The sequence below is a fragment of the Hyla sarda genome, unplaced genomic scaffold, assembly GCF_029499605.1.
Source record: "Hyla sarda isolate aHylSar1 unplaced genomic scaffold, aHylSar1.hap1 scaffold_1988, whole genome shotgun sequence".
Taxonomy (NCBI): Eukaryota; Metazoa; Chordata; class Amphibia; order Anura; family Hylidae; genus Hyla; species Hyla sarda.
This window is the reverse complement of record NW_026608647.1, coordinates 36,508-56,267: the sequence shown is the minus strand read 5'-3', so window position 1 is coordinate 56,267 and position 19,760 is coordinate 36,508. Positions and strand designations below refer to the sequence as shown.

The 19,760-nt window shown below is 43.1% G+C and overlaps 1 protein-coding gene across 1 annotated transcript in view; it reads right to left on the bottom strand.

The window, feature by feature from the left end:
• Positions 1 to 18,035: 18,035 nt before the first annotated feature.
• LOC130317323 (kinesin-like protein KIF14) overlaps positions 18,036 to 19,760 on the bottom strand; it is a gene marked incomplete at its 5' end in the record, with an annotated part of 36,267 nt that continues 34,542 nt past the window's right edge. The window contains one exon of the mRNA XM_056552831.1: positions 18,036 to 18,763. Coding sequence (XP_056408806.1) covers positions 18,360 to 18,763 — 404 coding nt within the window. The remainder of the gene's footprint in view (positions 18,764 to 19,760) is intronic.

Genomic DNA, 19,760 nt, shown 5'->3' with positions numbered 1-19,760 from the left:
AAGCAGCATCTCTTTCCTCGTGGGCTGTTAGAGAAGGATCGGCTCTGCTGTCATGTGTGAGTTTAGACCCGAGCCTTGCGGCGACGGCTGATCATTACAAAACCGTGAGTGTATCAATCCCTAAGCACTCTGCAAGATCACCAAACCATATCTAACCCCTAAATCCAGACGGATCTTCGCAAATTACCCTGAATTCTGAGACTTATAACAAAAGTCAAGGTCCGCAAAAACTGTCAGTCACTGAAGTGTATGGAGACTGTTTGAATGAGACTGTTACTGTTCATTGGATGTACCGCAAGCCTTTAAGTAAAGTTTACCCAAGTTCAACTACCTTGTGGACCTTCAGTCATTATTTGCATGCACCTATCGTTACTGGGAAGGGCGGGGATAGGCCGGAGAAATTACCTCAGCATACTAGCCCTCAGCCTGGCGTCACGAACAATAGGGTTAACCTTAACCCCTGATATACTAAAGCAAAACCCTGACCACAATACCCCTACCCCAGAGGCCTACCACAATATCTAATTTGTTCCTTCAATGTATAAAGGCCAAACACAGCAGGCGCTATGCAACAGGCCTTGGAAAACAGCAGTGACTGTAAGGTGGGCAATTATGTTTTTATTACGCCAAAGCACACTATACCCACACTTGGTATGCACAATAGAAAGAGGGATTGCATGCACCTTTCCAGCCACCGCACTCGAATCCGGGATCCCCCGAGACCACCTTATCCACGGCTGCACTACCGGTGCCCGCTCCAAAAAGACAAGTCCACAGAGAATATTGGTAGGAAGAAAATAGCAGGCGGCACTCCAGGTCTTTGTGTAAATAAAACCGCTTTTTTATTGCTATTCAGTAGGTCACAGCAGAGAGGAACACACCAACAGTTTCACGTTCCATAGAATGCTACATAGAGGCCTTGAGAAAGTGTTCTATGTAACGTGAAACTGTTGGTGTATTCCTCTCTGCTGTGACCTACTGAATAGCAATAAAGAAGCGGTTTTATTTGCACAAAGACCTGGAGTGCCGCCTGCTATTTCCTTCCTACCAATATACCCACACTTGGGTTTAAACGTTGCATAGTATGCCTTAATGGAATAAAGGATGTCACATTGCATTTGCATTTAAAAAAATTAAATGAGTGTTACTACAATTTCTATTTTGGACCCCTTGGACATGGGATGGTAAATGTGACTTGCTACTTGTAGTACTAAAAGAGCACTCATGGGAATTTCGCCACCTGTGTTGAATAGGGTACTAAAGGGAGTGCTATGCGTTGTTAAAGGGGTACTCCGACTGGATAACATCTTATCCCCTATCCAAATGATAGGGGATAAGATGTCTAATCATGGGGGTCCTGCAACTGGGGACCACCATGAGCTCCGCTGCAGCACCCTAGTCACGTAACAAACTCAGCTTCATGTCAGATGACTGGCGACTACAGCCGCCAAACCCCCTCCATTCATGTCTATGGGAGGGCAGCACCTCGTATAATTCTGTGAGGTATTGGTCTGAGGGGTGAGTCTTGGTCTCTCTGAGACTTTGGTTCATGCATATCACCCCAAGATGCCTGGGGTACAAGATGATCCTGTGTTGCAAGCCAGCAGTATTGCACCTGGTATCCACAAGCCAGTAGCAAAAAGGAAATATTAGGGAAAAACTACTGCTCCGGCGCTACCACTATGGAATAAATAAATGAACACTTTAAAGAGCACCTATCACCATCTAAACTTTCCCTATTACCCCCCTCCCTATCTGTCCCTGACTAAGTCTATACCTGCATTTATTTTGCTTTAAAACCTAAAAATACCTTTTTGCTATACTCTTCAGTAGCTCAGTTCAGAGCACTGTGAGGGGAGGTTGTCATAGCAACAGCAAGTTCTGCAGAGAGGAGATAAGCACAGCATATGCATATATAATTAGCCATGTGGAAAGTGGAGAGAGAGAGAGGGAGGAACAGAGAAAAAGAGTAGAGGGAATGTCCATACAGCCCTAGCTGCTGTGCTCTACAGGAATAAGGCACAAGGTGGGTCAGGAGCACTCCCTGCTTGTGTACAAGCTCAGCGCTCCCTCCTGCCTGTCTGATTGACAGGCGGGGGAGCTGCGCTGAGCTCATGTCTCCTGAATGTAGAGTGATTTCAGACTCACGCCCTGAGTCCGAAATGCTTGCGGCCAGGACTGCTAGGGAGACCCCTAGTGGAGGAGTTTTTAAAGTAAAAAAAACAAAAAAAAAACATGAAAGCAGTGACCATTTTTAAATAAAATCAGTTGAAAAGTTGTTCAGTAGGGCTTTATCTATATATATATATATATATATATATATATATATATATATATATATATATATATATATATATATATATATATATATATATTATATATAAAACTCAACGTGTGTGTGTGTATGTATGTGTGTGTGTATGTTCAAACATCACGTCCAAACGGCTAAAGATATTAACATAAAACTTGGCACACATGTTACTTATATGTCAACAACAAACATAGGATAGGTGATTTAACCCTTACTCACCCCCATTTGCCAGGGGCGGGGTTTGTTTAAAGTTCCATTCAAGTCAATGGGAAATATATGTTACTGCATAACTTCCAAATGGCTGCAGATATTTCGATAATACTTGGTCACATGTTACTTATATGTCCACTAAAATATAGGTTAGTTAATTTAACCCTTAACTACCCCCATTAGTGAGGGTCGGGGTTTTTGTTTAAAGTCCCATGCAGATCAATGGGAAATGTATGTTCCCACAACTTCTGTACAGCTGGAGATATTTCAATAACTGGTACACATATTACGGCCGGGATAGGAGGGCCGGGATAGGAGGGCCGGGATATGATGATGAGATAGGAGGTCGGGATATGACAACAATATATGAGGACGGGATATGAAGTCAAAAGCTTCCTCCTTTGTTTATTTTCCTCCCCAACAAGGATTAGGAAGGAAAAACTGGGCAACGCCGGGTACTCAGCTAGTCTTTAATATATAAAAAGTTTGTTTCATGAGAGGTACACTTTAAGGATTGAACACTGAAAATAGTGGCAGGGTCTACTTAACCCCTTAAGGGTTTTTCCATTTTTAGCACTTTTGTTTTTTCCTCCTTGCCTTTAAAAAAAAAAATCAGAATTCTTTCAATTTTGCACCTAAAAATCCATATGATGTCTTATTTTTTGCACCACCAATTCTACTCTGAAATGACGTCAGTCATTCTACCCAAAAATCTACTGCAAAACTGAAAAATTGAAGAAAAAACATAATTTTGTAACTTAGGGGCTTCCGTTTCTACGTAGTAAATTTTTCGATAAAAATGACTCTTTATTCTGTAGGTCCATACGAATAAAATGATACCCTACTTATATAGATTTGATTTGATTTGGTCATACTTCTGGAAAAAATCATTACTACATGCACGAAAATTTATACATTTAAAATGGTCATCTTCTGACCCCTATAATTTTGTTTTTCCGCATACAGGGCATTATGAAGGCTCATTTTTTGCTCCATTATCTGAAGGTTTTAGCAGTACTAAACAGACTTTTTGATCGCTATTTATTCATTTTTTCATGATATAAAAAGTGACCAAAAATATGCTATTTTGGACTTTGGAATTTTTTTTGCACGTATGCCATTGACCGTGCGGTTTAATTAACCATATGTTTTTACAATAAGGACATTTCCGCATGCAGCAATACCACATATGCAGATTTTTATTTTTAAATAGGAAAAGGGGGGGTGATTTAAACTTTTACTAGAGAAGGGGTTAAATGATCTTTAACTTTTTTTTTCTTTTTTTCTTGCAGTGTTATAGCCCCCTCTAGTGGCTATAATACTGCACTAACTGATCTTTTACATCGATCAATGGTATCTTATAGGATCTTAGGCAGTGAGCAGTCATTCGGTGATCGGCAACGCAGGAGGCAGGTAAAGACCCTCCTGGTGTCTGCCGGCTGTTTGGGATGCCGCGATTTCCCCGCGGCAGTCCCGAAAAGTCCACTGAGCTAACCGGCATTAGTTTACTTTCACTTTAGAGGTGGCAATCAACTTTGAACGCAGTGTCTAAAGGGTTAATAGCGCGTAGCACCGTGATCAGTGCTGCGCGCTATTAGCCACAGGTCCCAGGCCGTTGTTGGAGGCAGGGCCCAACATTATAGAACGGGAGTGGACTCAGGGCGTACAGGTACACCCTGAGTCCTTAAGTGGTTAAAGAGGCACAATCATTATGAAAATTTTTTATATTTTGTAGTACTACTTATAAGATGCCTTTTTTTTTTTTTTAAATTCGTTTTATTGAAAAGTAAATAACTGTAGACCACAGGCCCATTAAAGTGAACACGAAGCATATCTACAGTACATAGAAAAGGGTCATGAGACCATACATCAAGTTACAGAATGCAAGCGACAGGATACTCCAGGTTACATCACATGGTATACATCGAAGTCATAAAACACTACCCAACTGGGGTAGGTAAACTGAAAACAAAATAGAACAAGAAGGCGAACATTCGCCAAAATTAGCAATCGTATACCATCCCGCGAGGAGCACCAATACTATCACTAGTTAGTGGTACCATGAAATAACCCATGATAAATAACCCCGAAAGGCACCCACGCATCCAAGGAGGTAGAAAAAGAATCGACAAACGTACACAGAAAGAGAAACAAAGGTTAGTAGAGACCATAGACAGCAAGCATAGCAACAATGTATCTTACACTGTCCCAGAGGGGGTCACAGAGTACGAGCATTGAGTCAAGGGAGAGGAACACCAACCACCCCACACAGAATAAAATTTACCCGGGCACTTCCTATTTTTGTACACTATGTGTGAGAAAGGCAGTGTAGCATTCACCATAGCCTTCCATTGAGTCAGGGTAGGAGAGCCGGGGTCCATCCATTTAAGAGCAATAGCCTTCCTGGCCAAGAACAGAGTTTCCCGCAAAAACGTACGTACGTGATGTGTCCATATCTCTTCATCTAAGATACCAAAAAGGCAGATCAGAGGATCAAGAGATAGGGAAGGTTGAACCAGAGTAGCTAAAAAAGTGAGCACTGCATGCCAGAAAGCTGCGATATAGGGGCAGGCCCAAATCAAATGCCAAAAGTCTGCCCTGGCAGCGCTACAACGATGACAGGCATCGGAGTCTGAACGACCCATTCTATTGAGCCTTAAAGGAGTGATATAACTATAGTGTATAATGTTCAATTGGATCAATTTATTATTCGCTGCCGGGGACACTAACATGTGGGAGGAAAAAATGTCCTCCCATACATCCTTAGTCAAATTAGGGATATGGGATTCCCAATGCCGGACCGCCGGTACTGGATTGCGGGAGTTCTTGGCCTGAATAAGGTGCGTGTACAGGATGGACACCAGCCCCCTGGGACCCTGTGACTTCAGAACCCCAATGAGGGGAAACGCTGATATCAATGGGCTCCCCATTGGGAACTGGGCATTCAGGGCGTGTCGGAGCTGGAGGTATTTAAAAAAACTGTTTCTGGGAAGAGCATGACTGGATTGCAACTGATCAAATGAACAGAGCACATTGTCACGATAAACATGCCCCAAGGTGAGCACCCCCGCGTCCTGCCAGAAGACTGGGTCCAGAGCATCGCTCACTTGAGGAAGTTGAGGATTATGCCATAGAGGGGTATCCTCAGCGATGTCAGTATATCCATATATCCCCTTAGCAGCCCGCCATACCTTTATGGCCAGCTTATGAAGTTGGAGATAAGCTCTACCCCCCAGGACAGGGCTATCTAGCAGCATCCTAAGGGTCATTATCGGGACAGATCTAGCTAGGGACTGTTCGGAATCCGGCACCACATCCCCAGAGATCCAGTGCCTGATATACCGAAGTTGACCGGCCAAATAATATAAATAAAAATCAGGGAGTGACATTCCCGCCGCCAACTTGGGGCGTTGTAACGTGGTTAGCCGAATTTTAGGTCTATTGGGGCCCCAAATAAATGGTGAAAGAAGGGAGTGAAGAGAATCAAAGAAGCGTCTAGGTACAGGCACTGAGGCATGCTCCAGCGCGTAAAGGCACTTAGGTAAGACAATGAGTTTAATAAGATTGATACGGCCAGCGACCGACAATGGGAGCGTGGCCCACACCCGGAACTTCGCTTTAACATAAGGAAGTAGAGTGAGTATGTTGGCGGACAGGTCAAGCAAAGGATCTCTGTGAATGTGCACCCCCAAATACTTAAATGAGGAAACCACCGGGAGGCCATTCATTACCGGGGGCCAATCCCTAGACAGAAGCGGCATCACTGCAGACTTAGTCCAGTTGATGAGTAGACCAGAGAAATACCCAAATCGGTCCATGAGTGTCATGACATAAGGAAGCATCAATGTAGGGTCAGAGAGGAATAACACCATATCATCGGCATAGAGGCCTATGCGCTCCTCCCGGCCCCCCGTAGACATACCTCGGAAGCCAGGATCCTGCCGAATGCGGAGGGCGAGTGGCTCCACTGCCACCGCAAACAGAAGCGGGGACAAGGGACACCCCTGACGTGTGCCCCGGCCGAGAGCAAATGGGGAAGAACACACACCATTCACCAGGATCTGGGCCTGCGGGCATCTGTACAGGAGGGACACCCATTTTCTAAAGTTAGGACCAAAACCAAATTTAACAAGGGTAGCCTGCAAATAACCCCATTCCACGGAATCAAAGGCCTTGGCGGCGTCCAGCGACGCCAAAGCCCAATCTTCCCCCAGAGCGTTTCCCACCTGGACAGCCGCCTGTACCCTACGGATGTTATCGGATGTGGATTTGCCAGGCATAAAGCCGGATTGATCTGGGTGAATTATGGATAGGATTACCTTGTTCAATCGGTTAGCTAAAACTTTCGTAAGCACCTTATAATCCAGATTCAGCAGCGAAATGGGTCTGTAAGAACCGCACTCCACAGGATTTTTATCAGGTTTTAGGAGGACAACTATGGTTGCCTCATACATAGAGGCAGGTAAAATACCATCCTCAAATGCACGTTCAAACATTGCAAGCAGGGAAGGAAGGAGCATGTCGGAATACCGCAAGTAAACCTCCAGTGGAAGGCCATCAGGGCCCGGAGATTTACCCTTAGTCATGTCCCCCATGGCATCCTGAATCTCCAGTAAGGAGAGGGGGGCCTCCAACATCATCCGATCACTATCCGATAGTACCGGAAAGTCAATACCGTCCAGGTAGGTGTCCAACTCCTCAGCACCATATTGCACCTGTGAAGAATAAAGATTAGAGTAGTATGTGGCAAAGCAACGCGCAATGTCCGCAACCCCCAACAGCTCGGACCCATCCGAGGCCACTATCTTAAGAATCGCAGGGGCAGAAGAGTTCTGCCTGACTATATGTGCTAACAGCTTACTAGATTGATTGCCATGTTCAAAGTAGAATTGTTTCGTGAAAAACAGCTTTCTATTGGCCTTCTCTGAGAGGTGCAGCATATATTGCCGCCCCGCATACAGCCATTCAACCCTATTAGCCTCGGATGAGTCCGCAACGTATCGGGCCTCCAGCTCCGCACATCGTCCAGCCAGCTCCTCCTCCCGCCTAGACGCTGACTTTTTGAGAAAGGAGATAGTGGAGCGCAAGCACCCCCTCAAATACGCCTTCAACGTCTCCCATACCAGGATAGGGGAACTCCCAGGGGAATTGGCCTCAAGAAAGACTCGAAGCTGGTCTGGAATACGGTCGCAGGAGCCTATCTGTTCCAGCCAGAAAGGGTGGATTTTCCACCTCCGCGGTGAACCAGGATCTACCATGGAGACATCAAGCAATAGGGGGGAATGGTCTGATATAGCCCGCGGTTCATAGGAAACCGCTGAAACTTGGGGAAGAAGGAGCGAGTTGCCACATGAAAGGTCGATCCTGGACAGCGCATTTCTGCCCAGAGTGTGACAAGAGTATTGCCTAGCCTGAGGGTACCTGGCCCTAAAAATGTCTACCCATCCAACCTCCTCCAAAAACAGCGATAAAGGGCCACCCCCAACTCCCACCGGGACCCCCCTGGGGCTATGACGATCTAGGGACGGATTCGGTACCATGTTGAAGTCCCCCATACAGAGGACACGGGCAGAGGGATAACTAGCTGTGAAGGTAACCGCCCCGTGGAGTATATCCATAGAGGCAGGGGGAGGGTTGTATATGAATAAGAAGACAAAAGGCACATTATTTAAAAATGCGTATACAAAGATAAAACGACCCTGCGAATCCTTACGTACTGTAACTGGGTCCCACCTTACTCTCCGACTAATCAGTAGGGAAACCCCCCTTGAGAAGGACGTGTGATAGGAGTGCAAGGACCATTGGACCCAGGGTTTAGAAAACTGTCCAGCTTTATCTGGGGTAAGATATGTCTCCTGCAGTGCCACAATATGAGGCTGATACTTCCTAATATGGGAGAATATCATAGTGCGCTTGCGCGGGGTGCGTGCTCCTCTAACATTCCATGACATTATCTTAATATCAGCCATAAGAAGAGACAACACGTAAAACAGCAGGGGGAGAGGTAAAGACAGAGAAGACATACATGCCCCAGCCGGGGTGAGAAACACTGACAGGGATGCGCGGGACCATATATAGACCTTAGTACTGAAGTGGTAAGACAAAAAACCCTACTAATAGGCGACCTCGCTGGTAGGTATCTTGGAGGCAAAATGAAACCCCAAACTAAGTAGGGGACCAGTAAATAAACCAAACAGTAAACATATCTATACCAGTGTTGCATAAGCATCAGTGGAGCAACAGCTCCATCTAGTGGGGAGAACCTGCTCATACATGCTAACAGTGGAGAACCCTGAGTATGTTCATCAATCAGTAGGAGAATATTAGTCCAACTGGGACCCGAGAGAAGAAGTGGAGGAAAAAGGAGAAAGCAGGGAGAGAGAGGAAGGAGAGAAGGGGGGGGACGGGAGGGGGAAGAACAGGGGGTGGAGGGAGGGTCTTAAGAAGGAGAGAAGGATAGGGGAAGCAGGAGAAAGAGAGAGGAAATAGAAAATGATAAAACGCATATGATCAACAGTAAACCCCATCCCCTGCTCAGGAGATTGTCCACCCGTCACCCCGACCCCCCCACAAATGGAAAAAAGTAAAAAATAAAAAACAAAAAATAATAATCCCAGCAAACAGGAGTCACACAGCAAGGGACAGTCCAGGTAATCGAGGAACAAAAGGCCTAAGGCACCATGAGGGGGGGGGGGGGGTTTCGGTTAGGAAGGGAGAACGGGAAGGGGGGGGGGGAATTGGCACATCAGGGAGGGGGGAAGGAGACCAGATAGAGATCTTGTACTAGTAGTCCAGCGGCCGATGTCCTCCAAGTCTGTGACTAAAAAATAAAAAATAAAAAAAAAGGGGAAAAAAATGAACTGACCCAGGGGAAAGGGACAGGGTGACGTGGGAGGTAGACTGGAGAGGGACAGAGTAAATCCCTTCAGAGGGCCAGAGTAGGGCCCTCATGCAGTCCCGGAGGAACAGTCCTGAATCAGGGCACACAGCAGTCCAAAGTAAGCAACAGGATGGGGGCGAGGGAAGGGAGAGGTAAGGCCTGGGATCATCAGGGAGGCATTAGGTGCATGGGGAGAGTGGAGGGCCTGGGGAGACTAGGCTCCCGGGGAGGGGGGAGGAGGAATCACAGTACCTTGAGCTCCGCAAAGGGGTCCAGGAGACCGGGGCCATACAGGGGGATAGAGGCAAGGAGAGGGAGGGTAAAGGTCATGGCAGGAGGTCCTGTACCAACATCTCCATCTCACCACGTAATCCGGGGTCACCTACAGGATCCGGATCAACGTTGGCGCCGTAGCCAGTCATCCGCATCCTGCGGGGAAGTAAAGAAAACCGCCCGGTCACCATCCACGATCCTCAACCGGGCAGGGTATGCCATGGAGTATGGCACTCCTCTCTCTCTCAGCCGCGCCTTGATAGAAGTAAACGAGGCCCTCTTGCGTTGAAGATCAGAGGAGAAGTCCGGGAAAATGGACACCCTTGCGTTCTGCACTATGATCTCCGGCAGCCGCCGGGCAGAGCGGAGGATCAAGTCCCGATCATTGCAGTTGAGAAACCTCGCCAATAGAGGACGAGGAGGCGCACCAGGGATCGGTGGCTTAGATGGTACTCGGTGTGCTCTCTCCACGGCGTAAGCAGCTGAGAAGGAGGCATCCGGAAAGAGCTCTTTGATCCAGGACTCCACATAGGCCCCCGGGTTCTGACCCTCAGCCCGCTAAGGAAGACCGATCACTCTAATGTTATTCCGGCGCAGCCGGTTCTCGAGGTCGTCATTCTTCTGACGGGCCAAATCCAGTTGCTCCCGGACCTCGCGGAGTGAAGAGGGTAGAGGCTGTACCGTGTCTTCCAGGGTGGAGATGCGTGTCTCAGTCTCCGTCACCCGCTCCCTCAAGGTCTGAAAATCCTGCCGTAGGAGGCCCACGTCCACCCTGACCTCTTCAAGCTTGCCGGTGAGAGAAGTGCGGCATGTCTGGATCGCCATCAGGAGGGTATCGCTCACCTCCCGAAGGGTAAGGTCAGTAGAATCAGCGCCCTCTTCATGATGTGAAGCCTCTCCTCCCTCCGCAGCCGCTGGTGGAACACGCGCCCCGGCCTGAGCGGCGCCATCTTGCCTGACTGCGCGGGCATAGTCCCGGAGCTTTTCCACGGCCGGTCGATCCTTGTTTCTCGTCGGGTCTTGTTTAGAGGCCATAGTGCGGGTCCTCAGCCGAGTCTGTGGGGTCAGGGACTCCAGGATTCACCTCAGGATAAGTTAAATGCAGGTTCTAAGCGGGAGCACTCACAGCGTGCGACCGCTCATCTCAACCGCCAAGCCACGCCCCCTAAGATGCCTTTTTTAAATATACATTTAAAAAAAATTATTTTACTAAAAAAAAAAAAAAAAAAAATTATGAAAATAGCCACCACTAGGGGGTCATCTATCTTTATGCAGACAAACTACTCTGTATTTTGCAGCATACTGGATACCGGACGTAACGTATGTTGGTATCCAGTATAGGAGATCACCATTGCACCACTGCAACCTTCAGCTGTTCCTAAACTACAACTACCATGATAGGAGTTGTAGTTTTGTCACAAATGGGGGTACAATCTTTGTAAAACTCTGTTTTAGAGCTGTGTATTTTCCAGCTGTGTGCCTTCAGCTCTTACAAAACTACAGACAAAAGGATGTGTGGGGATGCTGGGAGTTGTAGTTTTGCAAAAGATAAAGGCAACACTGCTTTATAAACACTGCAGCTCCAGCTGTTGCAATGCAAAACTACAACTCCCAGCAAGCTTGAACAGCCAAAAGCTTTCTCTGACTCCTGAATGACAAAGAAGCTGATCAGACATTCCAGAGTTTGTGAAAGCTGAATGACACACAGTGACAGCTATGTTGATTAGCATCCAGCTTTACTAGGAACAGATAGAAAATGTATGCATAAAAACTACTGTGCAGCGATTTGCAGACTGCCAAGCTGCTCCCAGACTCAGATGAGCAGATGAGTCAGCACAGTGAGTGAGAGAGATGGACACGCCCCCTCCACAAGGCAAGAACAAACAGCAAGTGAGTAACATATAAATGCTATTTGTTAGTGATATATAGGTCCTAGACACAAATGATATGTACATTATCAGAATTAGGTACAGAGTAAAAAGTATGCTTTAAGTTCAATTTTTTTTGCACATGGACATTTCCCCAAGTTTCCCTTCCCTGGATCAGTATTCCCAAACCCTTACAAACTCCCAGCACATCACATCCTTTAGCATCAGTATACCACTAGAAGGGTTATGAAATAAGCCACCAATATAGGACATCAGCATAAGGAGGAAGAGTAGCATAATTAACCATAGCAACCAGATCGCTTTTTTCAATTAATCAGAAACCTTATTAAAAATAAAAGAGGCAATCTGGTTGCTATGGGCAACTGGTCAGCTTATCCTCTACACAGGTTTTGGTGTATCTCCCCTATAGACTTTCAGCTTTAATAAAAATAAAAAATAAAAATAAAAAATGAAAAAGGCAAACTGAGGCAATATGAATGTCCGCTGCTGCCTGTTACCCCTTTATTTCATGACTGATAAAACACTCTAAGGTTAATTTAAAAATATATATATATTGAAATAGTTTGTTACATCTTATATCAAACTTCTAGAACCTGAATGACTTTTCTTCATTATGTTAAGAGCAACATCTATTCCTAATCAAGTAGTTACCTCAAGTCAACGCTCTAAAACAAACAGGTTCTATCAGTACATTACATTGGTCCAAAGGTCATACGATGCATTGCTATATGGACGTGCCTGTGTTTATCCCTATACAGAACAGTGCCCCCCAGATGAACACAATGTAATATAATTAAACACCATCTAACTCCTTTATCACATTAGTTTCTGTGCCCTGTAAGTATCACTCCTTTACTTTGGATTTCGGGCTTTGTGCCTTTAACATAATGTATAATAGAGACTTGGAGCACATTTTTATTCAATTGAGTAAATTGAGGAATTGAATAAAAACCATAAAGGCAATTGATGGTTCTACACAGATATTCACACATGTAGCCTTTGTAATTTTTTTTAAAAACAAAGCAGTAGAAACTGAAGTAAAGTATCAGTCTTTCCCTTGTACTGTTCATTCTCTATTGAATCCACCACTGGCTTTGTCTCCAAAATCTTTAAAAAAAAAATCCACAAGACTCCAAGTGTAAGTGTAAGACTCCACTCTAATACAAATCTAGAACTAATAAACACAGGCATAGTCACCATACATGCAAGGAACACTTACCTTGGCATTTGTTAAATCAGGAACCTATTTCCTTTAGCTCAAAAATACAAGTAAAAGTGCTTTGTTTATCTGCCATGTGCCCTGAATAGAAAGCTGGAGGCGATCATCTGCATGCTACTGCATGCTATAGTTCCCTGTAATTCCAGTGCAAGTTATTTGTGAAGCAAATTTCATGTCATTCTGTAGCTCAGAGAGCAAAGGGATAGAAATAAGACCAGCAGTCTGGCTTACTGTGAGGACCCTGTCCTGTAAAACTGGCATCACCTAGAGCAGACAATGAGGGGAGGTCAGACTGGGCTTCTAATGGGTTAGATTTACTGTTCAATAAAAAAAAAAAAAAGACAAATACTACAACATGTTCTATTGTGTGTAGTAAGCTTAGCATAGATGAGAACTAGGAATGAAATTTGACTTTTTTTCGAATATGTGAATTGTTTTAGTGTTTTTCCGGTACAAAACCACACTGGATCAGGAAGGTGCATATTGCTTCAGTTTTTTTTTTTTTTTTTTTTTTTTTTTAAAGACCCATAGAATCCATAGATTATAAAACAGAACTTCTGTTTCAGAAAAAAAAAAAAAAAAAACCTGCCCCTTCTTTCCTAGTATACATTCATATAGGAGTTTTTCTCATAAGACATTTGATTCTATTATCATGTGACTGAAGGATTTCAAATGAAGAATAAAATACACCAACATAAATGCCCACATGGATTTTCCCTATCTATAGAAGTCTATGGTAGGAAACACCATAAGGAGGAAAAAAAATCTAGGAGCATGCCACAATTAAAAAATAAAAATAAATAAAAAACGACAACACAGCCTAAAAAGTATGGAAAATTAGCCAAGACCTCTGAAGAAGCTTTGAGGAGTGAAACATGTCAGGGGGCTGTGTGTCCGAGCTTTTAATAAGCCTGTGTCTTTTATCATGTTTTTTGGACTGCAGTCAAAAACGGTGATATAGGATGTAAAAGCACATTTTCTATGTCTAAGGGCCATTAGCTATCAGAAACTGGTCGGACTGGAGTTTTAATTTTTGGTTATTCTGGTACTGTTTCTAAAATACAAATAAAAGTTATGTTTTAGGGAGGATATATATAGAAAGGGTATTAATGATCCCTAGTTAGGTATCTTGTATTTCAAGATAATATGACATTTTATTATAAGGTAAATATTCTCTTTTAGAGCTGAGAAAGGGGTATTCCAGGAATTTGACTAGGCTACAGGGGCTGTAAAGTTAGTGTAGTTCATAATATAGTGTCTGTACCTGTGTGTGACATTTTTCTCACAATTCTTATGTGATTTTCACCCCAATATTTTTAACAGCATACAAAATGACTTCTCAGATTTTTCCCAGACTGCAATGTGGCAGAGACCTGACTCACTAGTCAGCTGATGACAGGGAGCCTGTCTGCTTCAATGGGCGGAGTCATCGCTTGGTGGGAGAGAGATCAACTGCAACTAATGCAACAGCTGTAGGCTCCCTGATTGAAAACCACAGGTCTTTTGAATGGATGCAGCTCATTTATGTTCCAATTGGTGGGGTGGCTGATGTGTGGGAGGGAAGAAAATGGAATTATGGGATTTGTAGTAAAAAAAAAAAAAAAAGTCAAACAGGAAATACCATTTCACAAAAAGCTAGCCACAGTGTTATGGTAATCTCACAACATAGCCATTTAGCCCCAAGACAAGTGCAGATCCTTCCTAAGCATGTCCATTACTGCCTGCCAGACACATACTAGAATCACCTTATGGTGGACAACCTATTTAACCCCTTAAGGACTGAGGGGTTTTCGGTTTTTGCACTTTCGTTTTTTCCTCCTTACCTTTAAAAAATCATAACCCTTTCAATTTTGCACCTAAAAATCCATATGATGGCTTATTTTTTGCGCCACCAATTCTACTTTGCAGTGACAGTCATTTTACCCAAAAATCTACAGCGAAACGGAAAAAAAATCATTGTGCAACGAAATTTAAGAAAAAACGCCATTTTGTAACTTTTGGGGGCTTCCGTATCTATGCAGTACATTTTTCAGTAAAAATGAAACACTCTTTATTCTGTAGGTCCATACGATTAAAATGATACCCTACTTATATAGGTTGGATATTGTCGTACTTCTGGAAAAAATCATAACTACATGCACGGAAATTTATACGTTTAAAATTGTCATTTTCTGACCCCTATAACTTTTTTATTCTGCGTATGGGGCGGTATGAGGGCTCATTTTTTGCGCCGTGATCTGACGTTTTTAGCGGTACAATTTTTGTATTGATCGGACTTTTTGATCGCTTAATGAGTTATTTTGGACTGAATTTTTTTGCACGTACGCCATTGACCGTGCGGTTTAATTAATTATATATTTTTATAGTTCGGACATTTACGCACGCGGCGATACCACATATTTTTATTTACAGGTTTTTTTTATGGGAAAAGGGGGGTGATTCAAACTTTTTATTAGGGAAGGGGTTAAATGACCTTTGTTAACTTTTTTTTTTTCACTTTTTTTTGCAGTGCTATAGCTCCCATAGGGAGCTATAGCACTGCACACACTGATCTCCTATGCTGATTCCTGCAGAGCCATAGCTCTGCACGGATCCGCGAGATAGGGGCTCGATTGCTCAAGCCTGTAGTTCAGGCTTGGAGCAATCAAACCCCGATCGGACGCTGCGGACACAGGTAAGGAGACCTCCGCCTGCGTCCCAGCTGATCGGAACATCGCAATTTTATCGCGATGTCCCGATCAGCCCGACTGAGCTGCCGGGAACCGTTTACTTTACTTTTCAGACCCGGCGGTCAACTTTGATCGCCGCGTCTGAAGGGTTAACAGCGTGCGGCATAACGATCGGTAGCAGTGACCGACGCGGTGTGATGCGGGGTCATGGCGTGACCCCGTTTTTAACAACGGGAGTGGGCTCAGGACGTACAGGTACGTCCTAAGTCCTTAAGGGGTTAAACAAGAGATGTTTTAAGGGACTAAAATATCAACTAAGGAATAAAGTGATCCTGTGAATAGTCTTAAAGATCCTTCGAGATTTTCCATGTTGTGGATTTCACATTGGAAAATCTCAGTTGCAGTGTGGTATTTTTCTAACGCCATTCCCATGCTCTAGGAGGAAAAATCCACATCATGCCCTCGTGGTCATATTGTGCATGCAAATTCCACTATAAAAACAATATACAGATTTAAAAGGGGTATCCCACCCTTAGACATCTTATCCCCATAGATCTGAATGGAGGGGCGTAGAGTGACGTCACTTCTCAGTCTCAGAATGCTGCACGGAAATCATGTGTGGTTCCCTGTGGCAGGACCGCCGCGTTCAGACATCTTCTCCCCTATCCCAAGGATGTCTAGGGGTGGAATACCCCTTTAAGGAAACCTACAGATGTGAAGCAGCATATTTTTGTGGATATACTTCTCCAAAAACATAGAAAAGAAATTTCAAGCTAAGCGCTAGTTTTGAAGGTTTCGGGGTTAAGGGGAAGGAGGAAAATTCCCCTATATGCGGATGATGTGGTACTGTTTGTCCATAACCCAAAGAGTAGTGTTATTGAAGTAAAAGAATTTGGAAAGAAATCAGGGTTTAGAGTAAATTGGGAGAAATCAGCATTACTCCCGTTGGGCAAAGCTAAAGAAGAACCAATTGGAAATATTAAAATATTGCATTTAAATGAGAATTTAGTATATCTAGGGGTGCAAATATTAAATAATATTCAAGAATTTGAGAAGTTGAACATCTGCTCGTTAAAAATGTTTTTAAATTAATGCTAGATATGGAGTAAACTTGATTTATATATGGCAGATAAGATAGACTTGGTAAAAATGGTACTCTTGCCAATGGTGCTGCATCATTTTAGGAGTTTCGGAAATAATTGAGTATACAAGCACTGGATTTATGGTGGCAAACATTTTGGAGAATTTTGGGGGTAAAAGGGAGTTTTGAGTTGATATGGGGTAATCTGCAAATGAAAGAATTTTGTAAAATCACAAATGTATAAATTGGAGAGATAAGGGTATAGATAAAGTGAATCATTTATTTAAGGAAGGGAAGTTGAAAGAGTGGACACAAATCTAATGAGTTTGGGTTAAGGGAAGATAATACATTTGGTTATTTACAAGTTAAATAAGCATAGTGGAGGGATATGGAGAATGAAAGGTGGAAAATTGGAACACAAGGAATAGTGGAATTTTTGATGGGGGTAAAAGGGCAAAAGGTGAAGAATTTGTTAGGGATAGCATATAGAAAAGGAGTGACCGGTAATGGGAACACCCAGAATTGAAAATGTAAAGAGCAATGGGAGGAGTAACTAGGGGCAATAACAGAGGAGGAATGGGAGGATGTTTTAAAAAAATGTCAAGAGGACGTTAGTTAACATGAACCATTGTGTCTCCTTTTGGAAATTGAATTACAGGATTTACTACACACCAAAACTTCTTTAAAAAAATGGGGGTAAGAAAAGATGCTTTGTGCCCTAAGTGCAGCAAGGAAAAAGCAGATTTATGTAATTTAGTGTGGGACTGTGGGAGAATGAAATAATTTTTGGAGAGTGTGTACAAGAAAACTACAGATGATTTTAAGGTTTCTCTGCTGTTTGAAGCTAGATGTGCAATTTTGGGGCTAGGACTAAACGTAAAAGGGTATGGAAAAGTGTTTCTGAAAATAATCAGACTAGCAAAGATGGTAATACTCCTGGTGCATCAATGGAAAAAGAATGGATAGGGCTGGTTAATAGGGTTAAAAAATATTAGGAAATACTATATAGAGACAGGAAAAAAGCAATAAAGGAAAAGGAGAGGTGGTCACTATGGAAAAAATAGGGTGCTTTCTTGTTTTAGAAACAGGTTTTTATTTGTTCTCTCTGCGGTATGGTAATAGTAGAGTAGGCAATGCCAGGCTGAAGGTTGTGTGTGTGTGGGGGGGGGGGGGGGGGATTCCTGGGGTATTAGGAATTGTAACTTTCTTTTTTGTATGGAATTTGTATGAAAATAGAAGAAAAAAAACACATCCTTGGGCTTAGATACATTTATAAACCCTATGGTGTCACCAAATAGAAGTTCTGTAAAATAAATTGCAAACACTGACTAAATGAGCCAGTTCACAGCAGAGCAAGTCAGTGTATGAATGTCAACCAGTCATGGTAGTGATACAACATTTTTATTATATAAATACAATATTACATAGAACAAATCAAATAGTGGATATGTGAGAGCAAAAAACATGAAAGCTATATAAATAGTAGTAAAAGTAGTAAAGAGAAAAGATGGATAAAAATCCCAGGCCAACATACATTAATTTATAATGCTACAACTAACAAGCATAATGTACATGACAAAGGAAATATTTACATGGAATTGAAAAGTCTTGCGAGAAAGAACTTTCAGCATTCTTTATAGACCCCCCCCCCCCCCAGGCCTTCATTATTATGGCAATTTGTCTCATTTCCATTGAAAAACCTAGAGGCTGAACTTATTCTGCTAATGCAAAAGTCCAAGTGGATGAGGTTTAAAGGTGTTATGGGGGCAGATTAACACATTTACCTCTCAGGGGTCTACAAATTCTCGACTGATTAAGATATTCGTGTTACACTGTTCTTTTTCTCTCAGAACAGTTTTCCCTGAGAAGAGCTTCATAGTTCCATTTTGCTATAGTCACTCTTACAGGCTCTCTGCTACTCCCCCACATATGAATGCCGAGGTCAGCTCTCGGACCCCCAGACAATTGCCTATTGTTGGCTGAGAGTAACATCCCGGAATTAAGACAATTCACACCTCCCAGCACCTTAATTAGCCGTAATAAATCTCCTGCAGAAGAATGCAGCTTAGGAACAGCTGACTCCATGTCCTTCATCACCGGTGACAGGCCAAAGTCTTCTTGATGGACAACAATCTCATTGCATAAAGAGGAGAACTCTTTGGCTGACTGAGAAGCATTTTTGAGTAAGCCCTCCAAGTCCTGCTTTATTGTCCAAAAGTCTGTAACACCATCTGTAAAGAAAAAGTTTGTACACCACTGGTTAATTTAACATGGAGCCTACTGGTAAAACTCCCCCCCCAAAGATTTAAGAGCCTAAAAAGTTTGCCATACACATAAAACTAAAATTGATGGTTAGCCATTGAACAATCGTCTGATAATGGATTAAACAGCCAATATGGACCAAAATGTGTATGACCGCGTATGTAAGTTCACACTGGTCATAGATCATCCAATCTCATTGATAATGTGACTGTTTGCAGGCTCCATTTTATAGACTATGGACTGTGACATATCAGCACTTTAAAAAGATTAGTCAATCGCTTCTATTTATTAATCTTAATCCTTCCAGTACTTAGCTGCTGTACGCTTCACATGAAGTTGTATAGTTATTTTCTGTATGACCACAGTGCTATCTGCTGACACCTCTGTCCATGTCAGGAACTGTCCAGAGCAGGAGAGGTTTGCTATGGTGATTTGCTTCTACTTTTGACAGTTCATGACACGGACAGAGGTGTCAGCAGAGAGCTCTGTGGTCAGACAGAAAATAACTATACAACTTCCTGTGAAGCGTACAGCAGCTAAGTACTGGAAGGATTAAGATTAATAAATAGAAGCAATTGAGTAATCTTTTTAAAGTGTTATGTCAGGCAAAAAAGAACTATACAACTTACTCTGTAGTATACAGCAGTTGATAAGTACTGGAAGGATTAAGATATTTAAATAGAAGTAATTTACAAATTTGTTTAAATATTGGCACCAGCTGATTGTAAAAAAAATAAAAATAAATAAAAATAAAGTTTTCCACTGGAGTACTCCTTTAATGCATCTAGCACATATTGTGCCAGTGTTTTACTTGACAGGTACACACTGCTGAAGATTTTGGCTGTGTTAATTTTTTTTCCATAGATCCTGGGAGAGATCAAAACCCGTCCAGTGGAAAAGTTGCTGAGTTGTCCATAGCAACCAGATTCCTTTTTTTCCCATTTTTGAAAAGGAATCTGAAAAAAT